General features: G+C 37.6%; 1 protein-coding gene across 4 annotated transcripts in view; it reads left to right on the top strand.

Annotated features, from left to right (window-relative positions):
* ARHGAP28 (Rho GTPase activating protein 28) overlaps positions 1-12,391 on the top strand; it is a 194,188-nt gene that overhangs the window by 136,093 nt on the left and 45,704 nt on the right. For 3 of the 4 annotated variants that reach the window (XM_043558327.1, XM_043558329.1, XM_043558330.1), the window contains exons 5-6: positions 316-405; positions 10,948-11,032. In XM_043558327.1, coding sequence (XP_043414262.1) covers positions 316-405; positions 10,948-11,032 — 175 coding nt within the window. The remainder of the gene's footprint in view (positions 1-315; positions 406-10,947; positions 11,033-12,391) is intronic. The other variant, XM_043558328.1, reaches the window with a different exon arrangement.

Here is a 12,391-nt window from a genome sequence, read left to right as displayed (position 1 = left end):
TCACTCTTAGCCGCAACGAATCCTGGAAATGAAGTTCTTTGGTTTAACTCCCTGGAACCACACCAAGACATTGTTAAAGCAAAGGGAGTTTGTGGCGGGCAACGGCAGTGTCTGCTACGGGGGCCAGCGTCTGTCCAGTGTCGGCCAGAGGGCCTGGCATTTAGGCACTCACGGTAATGTTCCCTGAAGGGCTGCCCAGGCAGTCACGACTTTGTATGTTGTCACACACATCTAAATACATACACACAGTGCAGGACACAAACACATTAGAAGTGTCTGCCTGAATAAGAATGGTACTTTCGTTTCTCCGTCTAGCCAGATGATGCTTCTCTCAACAGTACCGCCCTGTCAGATGGGTCCCCAGATGAAGAAGGGAGTTTTACAGTTCCCAGGAGTGGCTCTGTGGTAAGTCGTCACATGCCAAGACAATTGCACATCAGGGCAAAACTGCAAGTTCAAGGCGAGAAGAAGCAATCGCCTCAAAACAGATAAGAAAAACTTGAACTGAGATTGCAAAGAAACCACAGCTGCCAGTAGACCCACCAGTGTTGGAACAGTTAGGAAGTAGGAGACTCAAAACTGAGGAACAACTAGATCTTAGTTTAAAAGAGGGCTCCATAAACTAATACCTCTATGGTCAGAAAACAAAGGATGTTCTCTACATGTATCAAGCACGGAGGAATTTACCTTTGGTCCTCTGGGCTGAGTTCACACCAGTGATCCAGCCTAACTCTGCCATTGGACCCAAAGGTCCTCTTACCTGCAGGATAAATTAAAAAGCCCTCATCCTCATATTGAAGGCACTGTTGCCTACATTTCCAGCCTTAGATCACACCCATATAAATCCTCCAATTCAGACAGATTCTGTACTTTTCTTTCTCAGAAAGTCTCATCATTCCCCCTCCCCAGAACCACTGGGGATCCCCGCCTGGGGTCTCTCTGTAACTGCTCTGGCAGGGGGGTTACAATGGACCAGAGGAAGTGAGAGACCCTGGTAAATGAGATAGCAGTTCTTTGATGACAGGATGATTGGAAGGCAAGAGCCCATTAGTCAGGCAAATGGAGGGGGCGCATTTACAAGTCCCTCTGGGCAGTAGTTTGTCATCTGGCGTCCAGTTTGAGAGAAAGGATAGTTGATGTTCACATGCATAACACATTAGATCCCCACTGTTCAGAGAGACAAAGCTGTTAGCCCCAGGTGAAGGAGCTTTTCTGTTGTGTTTTCAGAGTTTTGGTTTTGAAATTGCTTTGCTACAGTGATCTATAAAAAGCATAAAAGAATGCGAGTGTCTTCGTCGATGGGTAACTTATAAATAGCATTACAGGTTATGGCACAGATAGGTTAGGGGTTACCCACAGTGTCTGACCTACTGGCTTTAAATTCAGCTGCTACTTTCCTATTTAAGACTGTGCATTGGAATGCAAATGAGTGAGGATGTCTCTGTTTTAGAGATAATCTCCAGTACTGATGGCTGAAAACAGAGTAAGTCATTCACAAACTCTGACAACTACTAAAATGAGGAGTTACCTACAATAGACCTTTCAGAGTTGTGCTGTGCGCCTGCGACTGGGGACTCCTGCCTAAAGCTTTGCATAGGATCCTATATATTCTCTTGGCTGGTGATGCTACCATGTGCCCAGGGTACCATCCCTAAGCATTAGCGTCAACTCTACCTACATGCTTCCCTCTACATGCTCATCTCTGAGACCTATGGATTTTGCCTTATAAAGAATATTTCTAGGGGTGCGTGGGTGGCTCAGTCAGTTAAACGTCAGACTTCAGCTCAGGTCATGATCTCGCGGTTCATGAGTTCGAGCCCCGCATAGGGCTCTGTGCTGACAGCTCAGAGCCTGGAGCCTGCTTCAGATTCTGTGTCTCCCTCTCTCTCTGCCCCTCCCCTACTTGTGCTCTGTCTCTCTCAAAAATAAATAAAAATTAAAAAAAAAAAAGAATATGTCTACATTCTACATTCTGGAATATTCTGCATTCCAGAATATTCTACATTCTAGAATATTGCTACTCCCCTATTTTCCTGTAACTACTTACTTAGTACAGAAGCTCATCATCTTACTGTATTACTGAGATAGCCTCCTAAGTGATCTGTCCCTGACTTTAGCTTATACCCCTCAAATTCATCCTTCCCACAGCTGAAAGTCATTGATCTATAAAAATGCAAGGCATTGAGGAGGGCACTTGTTGGGATGAGCACTGGGTGTTGTACGTAAGTGATGAATCATGGGAATCTACCCCCAAAACCAAGAGCACACTATATACACCGTATGTTAGCCAACTTGACAATAAATTATATTAAAAAATAAATAAATAAAAAGTAAAATAATGAATGAATGGATAGATAGATAGATAGATAGATAGATAGATAGATACAAATAAGTGCGAGCCTTGTTTAACACCTACTGAGGTTCCCCCACGTCTTCTAGTTAACATAAACACTCCTGACCCACCTTACTCGTCTCTCTCTAGCTGACTTTACTGCCCCAGTCATTTTATAAAAGCCAACACAGGACTGCATGTGGTTCCATGCACACACCAAGTAGCACTTGAAGCAGAATGGTTACATAATTGAGTTGCTGAGGGGGAGGATTTTGGGTAGGCCTTATTTTCTAGGTTTTCATTAATCCATTCATTCATTCACCAAATCCTTGTTAGGCACATATTGTCTGCAAATAGGATACTTGAAAGCTTGAGAGTATAAGAGAAAGACAGTGGTCTCGTGTAGCAGTTATAGATAGTGTTTCCTGGAGTAAGTTAATCATTCAGATTTTCTAAAAGGAAAGAAAAAAAACTAAATCTTTTTTTTTCTGAAAACTGATTGAATGCTAATTATGATATAAATAAAAGTGTCAGCAGTATTGGAACTCAAAAAAATCTGATTTGTATCAGTCTCCGGTGTGACTTACTTTGGATGGTTTGTTACTCAGATATCTTTATTTAGAAATGTTGAACAAATTGGCTAGTTGCTAGAGAGTGCTACTGCACCTATACTGAAAATCGTTCTAGAACTTCTTACCACCGGGGAAATACATTTTGACCTCTCCACTTCTTGATTATAAGGAGGCATTGGCACCCCAGGTTGGTTCTGCAGTTTCTTCTAGATGGTAAGATTTCTAGTAATTCAGTGAAGTGGTAGCAAGGACTTCAGGGGTCCTGGCCATGACTTCTGTAAAGTATATCTTACTTGGCAGGGTGAATTCCCAAGGACATTTCATTGTCATCTTCAAGACTTCAGAGGGCCCCAACAATTTGCCCTTGGAGTTTACGTTGTGAAATGGTATAAAGTAGATAACCTAACTTGGTCTTTTCCAAAAGGATAACCTTGGCTTGATCAATTTTTTTTCAATCTTTCATCTTTTATGTACATTAGAAATGTTATTTTATGATAATTGAAACCTCTGTATGTATGGGGTCTATCTTAATTACTATGACTCTGTGGTTTGTTTTTGATGTCTTTTGGGGTGTGTTCACCCTTGTTGTTCTGGATCAAAATTTTCTTTCTTCTCAGGAATTTTTACTTCCAAATGAGCTTAGGATGACTCTATAACCAGCCATTAAATAAGTCTTGTTAGGACTTCACTAAGAATTTTATTGAATTTAAAGATTAATGTTGGGGAGAAAATTCACATTTTAAAATACTGACTCTTCCCACTGAGAAATAGTAATTGTCTTTCCACTTATTTATGTTTTCTGCTCTTCAATAAAAGTTCATAATATTCTTTCTTATACATTTTTTATTGACTAATTACTTAGGAACTTAATAGTTTTCATTGATATTTTAATGGTAGATTTTTTTTTATGATACCTTCTAGTTTGTTTTTGTGGCACTGTAAGGGAAGTAAATTTTTGGATTTCTCACGAGAGTATATTTTATAGCTTCCTTTCTGAAAATTCTTCTAAGAACTTTTCATTTGATTTTATAATTTATAGATATCATCTGAAATAGTGAAAGTTTTCTTTACTCAATCTTTAAAATAGTCATTTTTAAAAAAAATTTTTAATGTTTATTTTTATTTTTAAGAGAGAGTGAACGAGGAAGAGGCAGAGAGATGGGGAGACAGGATTTGAAGCAGGCTCTGTGCTGAGAGTGGAGAGCCTGATGTGGGGCTCAAACTTACAAATGATGAGATCATGACCTGAGCTGAAGTCAGAAGAGAGGCTTAACCGACTGAGCCGCCCAGGCATCCCTAGTCATTTTATTTCTTTTCCCTGTTTAATTGGACCGATCACAATCACTGATTATATTGAATAATAATTATGGGGATCTTTGAATAAGTTCTTGATTTTCTCATGAATTCTTTTAAGTTTCATTGTTAAGTAGAATATTATTTGTTCTAGGTTTCTGAGACATCTAGTTGTTTTTATTAGAAATGGAGGTTGAATTATATAAAATAATTGTTCATCATCTATTAAAATGAATATATTTTTCATCTTGAAGCAATTACTTAAGGAAATTCTATTGATGTCTTTCTAATATTGAGCTATAATTTTGTTGATAAAAATGAACCCTACTTATTGTGTTACATTATTCTTTTATTACAATGCAGAATATATCATTTACTACTATTTTAGCATTAAAAACACGTTTTTAATGTTTATTCGTTTTTGAGAGAGAGATAGAACGTTAGCAGAGGAGAGGTACAGGAAGAGGAAGACACAAAATACGAAGCAGGCTCCAGCACAGAGCCTGACACGGGGTTCAAGCTCATGGACGGTGAGATCATGACCTGAGCCAAAGTCAGATGCTGAACCAACTGAGCCACCCAGGCACCCCAATTTTAGCCTTTTTAACTGCTGTTCTAATAAATGGGATTAGCCTATATATATATATATATATATATATATATATATATATATATATAATTTCTTTTCATTGTTACAGAGTTATAGTGACCTTGGTATGAAAGTGTTAAGAAGCTTGGTTTTTTGTTTTTGTTTTTTTTTTTCAGTATTTTGGAGCCATATATTAAATTTTGGTGTAAATATATAATCTATAAAAGCTATTATATATAAGTTTGTATTGCAATTTGTTTATGAAACCTCCAAGGTCTGGCATCAATGTAGATATAGTGCTTTACTTTTTCAATGGATATGGTTTTGAAGTTATATTCCTTTATATTCCAATTGGTATGAGTTTTGGTAATGTATGTTTGTTCTAGCAAAATATCCAATTTATTTATCATTTTAATATATGTAGATGTTTGAGTGTGTGTACACACATGTATACAAATATATACACATATTTATTTAGGCATATACTTTCTAAATTTTCTGCGAGGTAGCTATTTGCCCTTTTTTTATTTCTAATATTTATGTCTTTTATCCCAATTAGAATGTAAATTGTTGTCTGTATCAGCAATATTTTTTAAGAAATCACTTCCTTTAATTGAGGAAGCCTACTTTTTCTTTTCTAATTATTTTTTTATATTTTTATTTACATCCAAGTTAGTTAACATACAGCGTAATAATGGTTTTAGGAGTAGAATTTAGTGATTCTTCACTTACATGTAACACCCAGTACTCATCCCAACAAGTGCCCTCTTTAATGCCCATTACCCATTTAGCCTATTCCTCCCCACCCAACTCCCCTCCAGCAGCCCTCAGTTTTTTTCTCTGTATTTAAGAGTCTCTTAGGGTTTGCCTCTCTCTCTGTTTTTATCTTTTCTTTCCCTTCCCCTGTATTCATCTGTTTTGTTTCTTAAATTCCACAAATGAGTGAAATCAATGGTATTTCTTTTCCTCTGACTGATTTTGCATAACATAATACATTCTAGATTCATCCACATTGTTGCAAATGGCAAAAATTCATTCTTTTTAATCACTGAGTAATATTCCATTGCATGTATATACCACATCTTCTTTATCCATTCATTGGTTGATGGACATTTGGGCTTCTTCCATAATTTGGCTATTGTGGATAGCATTGCTATAAGCATTGGGGTACGTGTGCCCCTTTGTTTATTTTTTAATTTTTTAAATATTTTATTCATTTTTGAGAGAGAAAGACATAGAGTACAAGTGGGGGTGGAACAGGGAGAGAGAGGGAGACACAGAATCTAAAGCAGGTTCCAGGCTCCAAGCTGTCAACACAGAGCTTGAGGTGGGGCTCGAACCCACCAACTGTGAGATCATGACCTGAGCCAAAGTCAGATGCTTAACTGACTGAGCCACCCAGGCTCCCCTGAATGTGCCCCTTTGAATCAGCATTTTTGTATCCTTTGGATAAATACCTAGCAGTGCAGTTGCAGTCGTAGGGTAGCTCTGTTCTCAAAAAAAGGAATCTCCATAGTTATTTCCAGAATGGCTGCACCAGTTTGCATTCCCACCAGCAGTGCAAAAGTGTTCCCCTTTTCTCACATCCTCACCAACATCTGTTGTTTCCTGAGCTGTTAATTTTACCCATTCTGACAGGTGTGAGGTTGTATTTCATTGTGGTTTGATTTATATTTCCCTAATAATGAGTGACGTTGAGCATCTTTTCATGTGTCTATTGGCCATCTGGATATCTTCTTTGGAAAAGTGTCTGTTCTTGTCTTTTGCCCATTTCTTCACTGGATTTTTTGGTTTTTGGGTGTTGAGTTTGATAAGTTCTTTATAGATTTTTTATACTAACCCTTTATCTGATGTGTCATTTGCCAATAATCTTCTCTCATTCTGTCAGGTGCCTTTTAGTTTTGTTAATTGTTTCCTTCTCTGTGCAGCTTTTTATCTTGATGATAGTTCATTTTTGCTTTTGTTTCCCCTACCTTGGGGAAATAAGAATTTTCTAATAAGAATTTTCTGTGGTCAAGGTCAAAGAGGTTGTTGCCTGTTTTCTCCTCTAGGGTTTCATTGGCTTCCTGTCTTACATTTAGGTCTTTCATCCATTTTAAGTTTATTTTTGTATATGGTGTAAGAAAGTGGTCCAGGTTCATTCTTCTGCATGTTGCTGTCCAGTTTTCCCAACACTATGTGCTAAAAAGACTGTCTTTTTTATTGAAGCCTACTTTTTCTGTTGTGTTAATTTATTTAATCTTTATTTTTCATTCATTCTTGGTCTTGTATAATTTTTTCTAGTCTCTTGGATTATAAACACTTATTTTTGATCTTTCTTATTTGCATTTAAGGGCAAGAATTAATCTCTGAATAATATTTTAGCTTTTATCATGGATTTTTGGAATTTATTGTTCTTATTGTCTAACATTTAGCTTATAATTTCACATGTGATTTAATTTTTAATCTAAGATATCATTAGAATGCCTTTAAATTCGCATTTGGATAGATTTTATAATTATTATTATATGTTTTATTTTAAAATTGATTGCATATTTGTCAGTGAATGTGACTTATTTAAGTTTATCTCTGGGGTACTGAGTATTTGCCCAAAGAGAAAAAAATAATTCAAAAAGATATACGCACCCCTGTGTTTGCAGAATTATTTACAATAGCTGAGATATGGAGCCAACCCAAGTGTTCATTAATAGCTGAATGGATAAAGAAGATGCAGCATATATGTATACAATGGAATGTTACTCTGCCATAAAGAAGAATGAGATCTTGCCATTTGCAACAACATTGGTGGGCCTATAGGATATAATGCTAAGTGAAATAAGTCAGACCGAGAAAGACAGATACCATATGATTTCAGTCGTCTGTGGAATTTTAGAAACAAAACAAATGAACAAAATAAAAAAAGAGAGACAAAAAACCAGACTCTTAAGTACAGAAAACAAACTGGGTTGCAGAGGGGAGGTGCAGGGGGATGAGTGAAATAGATAAAGGGGATGAAGAGTACACTTAACTTCAACAAGGACTGAGAAATGTATACAAGTATTGAATCGTTATATTGGACACCTGAAACCAATATAACACTGTATGTTAATTACATTTCAATCTCAAAAAAAAAAAGAGTAGTTATGGAGAATTTAGTAAGATGTAGATTTATCAGTTCTGATCTCAGGTGCAGAAGAGGAAGAAGGGGAACCTTATTACCTGTATTGATTCAAGGCAACTTGTATACATAGAGTTATAACACACACACTCAAACCTTGAGAAAAAAGGAAACAGCCAGTCTGGAAGGTCAGAAACAGCTCCTGTAAGTAATGAACATGGAAAATGTTTGGTATGGTGTTTCTGGAATGTGAAGGAAATATCATATAGTCAAAGTCTGGTTTTGAAAGAACTCCAGCGGTAGTGCCAACCTTTCACAGGTTGGAATTGAAAAATCATTATCCCCCATAAGTTATACTCTCCAATCCCAGTGCCACATGATTTGGACAGCAGAGCAAGTTTCACTGGCTGGAAAATGTTCCTTTTCCTTACCATTGAAGCCCAGCCTCTTGTGGTCAGGCACATAGGGAAATGGTAGGATCTGTTATCGACAAGCAGAGGAAGTGTGTTTTAAATAGGAATGGCATTAACATTTGAAATATATTAAAATAACTAGTAAAGATTTAAAAACGATGCTAGTGTTAGTGTGTTTAATGGGTGAATGGATGTTTTAAAACTGTAAATACAGAGCACCTAGCCTTTTCACTCAACCTACTTCAGAACTCAAGGTCCATTCACTAGCAGATTTATCTTCCTTTTTCATTCTTACCATGTCATTCTCCTGCTTTAACATGGGGAATTGTGTTAAATGTTCTTTTGTTTGTTCTGTTCTGTTTTGGTTTAACCCTTATGAGAGTCTCAGCTCCTCTGCCTGGCTTTCTGAGCCTTCCATAATTGTAGTTGACTGTCTTGAGTAATTTATTTCTCAGGTTTTTATAATACCTTGCCTCAACTCCTGGTAAACCAGTCTCTCCTGGTTGGTAGCTGAAATGTTTCAGGTATTTCCATACCTGAACTTTCTAACTTTATTTCGTGTCTGAATGCCTGTGCCAGCCTCCTCTGGCTCTGTAAGTCCTCTCCATCAAGCTTTGAATTCCAGTTCCAGTTTACCCACCTCTGGGTGAAACCCTTCCAGGCTGCACCTCTTCCTTCTCCATTACCCTCCAGTAAACACACAGTTGTGTTGTAGAAGAAATTAGCTCTTAACAGCGGGTTGACCGTTTTTCAATAATGTTCCATAAATGTTACTCTCTACTCCTCGTTATGAATAGCTCCAGAGCAGGGATCACAGTTTAAACTTCTGCCTCCCCCAAGATAGTCCCAGAATAGTTTACATTACAAAGGGCATGCATGCCTTCAGTCCAGTAGGTTGGCTATAGGCCAAGTAAACCAACTCAGCAGGTGGATACTTCTCCACTTCACAGATTAAGAAGTTGGCATCTACTAGGGTCTAAACATCCCAAACCATCAGTTTCAGACTGTAAATAAATGCCTCTCCATTTTCAAGACTGTTGTCTACCATAGGTGAGTCATTTAAAAGTTTGAGAAAGTTTTTTTTTTTTGAAAACTTCAGAAGACCACTGAAAAGTGGTCCATATCATTTTAAGGATTTTAGTGTACAGATTGGTTTTTAGAGCCACCAGAAATCTGATTGGCAGTAAATTGTGTGGCTTTAGACCTTTTTATGTCTTTTCATTCTCCTACCAGTTCCAGTAATTGGGCATCCATGTTTTAATAATTGGCCATGTCTTTACATGATTTTTACACAATTACAAGTGTGTTATCTCCTTTGAAATAAAATAGGAAAAAGAACACACAAGGCTCAAAAATTTAGACTTTCCTTGTGTAATTTGTAGCACATGATAAAGGATCTTTCATGAAGCAGGTGTTCAGTAATTGCTAAATAAATATGAGAATAAAAGAAATAACATCAGGCTCTGTGGAAAAAATGAACAGACTTTATACTGAAAAGATTGCTGATTGAATAGCAGATTTTCATCGTCACACATATTCATAGATAATAACTCCCACATTCAAATCTCTATTGGCAGAAATGATAGATTTGTGTGTAGTTTTTTTTTTACTAGTACCCTTCCAGACTTGAGCAATTGACTTGCTTTACAAAGATACTCAACTTCTGACAATATTGCAGGGGAGGGCAATGCTTTGGCAGGATCTCAGTGAAGAAACTAGCAAATTAGAAGCTGGACTAGAAGAGCATACTTAGGCTTTTGGTAGTTATTATCACTCTTTATTTTGTCATGAAGGAATTAATATGTTAATCATCAACAGTAGCCAACCCCCATATGGTGCTCAGTGTGTATCAGATATTATTTGATGTAATTTATACAGGACAAGTCATGTGAAATTCATAATAACTCTTTGAATATTCTACCAACAGAGAACCTAAGTGACTTGCTCAAGGTCGCACAACAAGTGGGGGAGCCTGGATTAGAATTCCAGCAGTATGGCCCTAGGGTCCTTTCCATTAGCCATGTAGCTATGTCATCACCTGGAATTCTTTTTTTAAGTTTATTTATTTATTTTGAGAGAGAGAGAGAGAGAGAAAGAGTATGCATGCAAGTGGGGAAGGGGCAGAGAGAGAGAAGGGGAGAGAGAGAATCCCAGGCAGGCTCCACACTGCCACGCTGTCAGTGTGGAGCCCTATGCAGGGCTCGAACTTATGAACCGTAAGATCATGACCTAAGCCTAATTCAGATGCTTACCTGACTGAGCTGTCTAGGTGCCCCCATCACCTGGAATTTAAGCCTAAAATGTGTGGCTACTGCACCAAAAATAACAAATACTGTAATTGTCAAACTGTGTGACATCAAGCATTGTAATTTCTACATCTTAGGAAGGGTATGAATAGCAAATTCCCCAGAGCTAAGAAGACACAGTTATTTTGACCTTGACACAGTTCTCCTTTGAGAAGCTTGTGTGAGCTGTATGGCTCTGGATTGAACAAAGGAGCAGAAAATCAGGTGCAGGCCCTGTATGAAATCAAGAATTGCTTGGTGTGAAAAGAACTTTTGTAAACTGCAGAACATAAATCAGATTGGCATGTGAGGCAGTCCGTACTTACATGATATAATGTCTTGTGTTCATCTTCCCTTGTTTCACAGTCTATACTTGAGACCATTCCAGCTCTACCAGTTCATTCCAATGGATCTCCAGACCCTGGACAGTCAGTTCAGAATGCAGTGAGTGGTGAGCAACACCTCCTTCTCTATTGAACTTAAGCTGTGTCTTCTTGCTTTTGTTCTGGCATTCAGCACAGTTACCAGTAACGTTGTCAAGGCAGAGTGTGTGTTTTTCTTCCCATTTTGATTCTGTCACTCTAGTACTCACTCCCTGCCAGCTCCAAACACCCCATTCTGTCACACCAGACAAAATTAATTGAGCCCAATTGGAAGCAGAATCTTTTTCTCCTTCACCACCATCACATCATTTAGAAAGTACTCACTTGGGTAGTGTCTTTGATTTGAGGTCTCTTTCACAAGTAATCTGGATCTGCTTAATAGTTATAAGTGGTCCAGGAAGTAGGACACTTCCAGAAATCTCTACTTACGCTCAAGTGTAAGCAGCACCAGAGAAGCTTATAACATACGAGGTTACAGGCTTAGCTTTTAACTGGGCCTCTTCCACTTGAGCATTGGGCATGCTCCAGGGGCTCAGTATGGAATCCGAAATCCTCCTTATAGGAAGTAGGCTCCTTCAAGACCCTACTCTGGTGAGTCCTTGAACCTTTCCTTAAATATGTGCCTCTTCTTATATACAACAGAGCTTCATACTTTTAGCATTAACTTCTAAATTCAAATGAGTTGGGGTGATGAAAATGTTCTGATGTTTGTTATTCAGTTCAAATTACACCTCTAAGAGATAAAAGTCTACTGGGGGTGGTTTGTTGGTTTGGAGAACTGTAATCACCACTCTCCAAAAAAATCTATGTATAGAGCTATAAGAAGTTAGAGTATTATTTAACAATTCATCTTCTTCCACTTTAAATGCAAGCCTCTGTGTGAGGAGTGAACATCAAAACTCCCCCTTTGCCATTTCTTAAGTTTTTACTGCATCCATTTATTGTATTTTTAATCAAAAATACTAATACTAATCAGTATTTCAGTTCAGAACTTTACAAACTGTTGATTTGCAAATTTTCCCATTTAGGTTTTAACATAAGATTCTTTAGGTCTTCTCTTATTTCTTTTCATTGTTGTTCCTTTTGTTCTATTTGGTTGTCCTTTGGTCACTGTCTATAGAAGAGGGTAGAAAAGATGAGTTCTCTTTTTGTAATCAAATTGGTCTTTCATTGCATGTGAACAATTTTTCCAAGCAATGAAAAAAAAATGGCAAGCCAAAATCTTAGTCAGATATTAGAGTTTAGGGTTACTCAGATGATTTCTGGATTCACTTGTTTTTGGTCAAGGAATCTATTGTCTCACATTCCAAACTACCTCAGGGAAAATATTTATGTGGGACATTATACCCATTGGGCTGTTTCTTAATAAACAGCACACAAGGTCAGGTAACCAAATCAGATCCTAAGAATTTGGATTAATTTACCAG

The sequence above is a fragment of the Prionailurus bengalensis genome, chromosome D3, assembly GCF_016509475.1.
Source record: "Prionailurus bengalensis isolate Pbe53 chromosome D3, Fcat_Pben_1.1_paternal_pri, whole genome shotgun sequence".
In the NCBI taxonomy this organism is placed as follows: Eukaryota; Metazoa; Chordata; class Mammalia; order Carnivora; family Felidae; genus Prionailurus; species Prionailurus bengalensis.
Note: the sequence above shows the minus strand (reverse complement) of the source record. Positions and strands in the feature narration are given on the sequence as shown.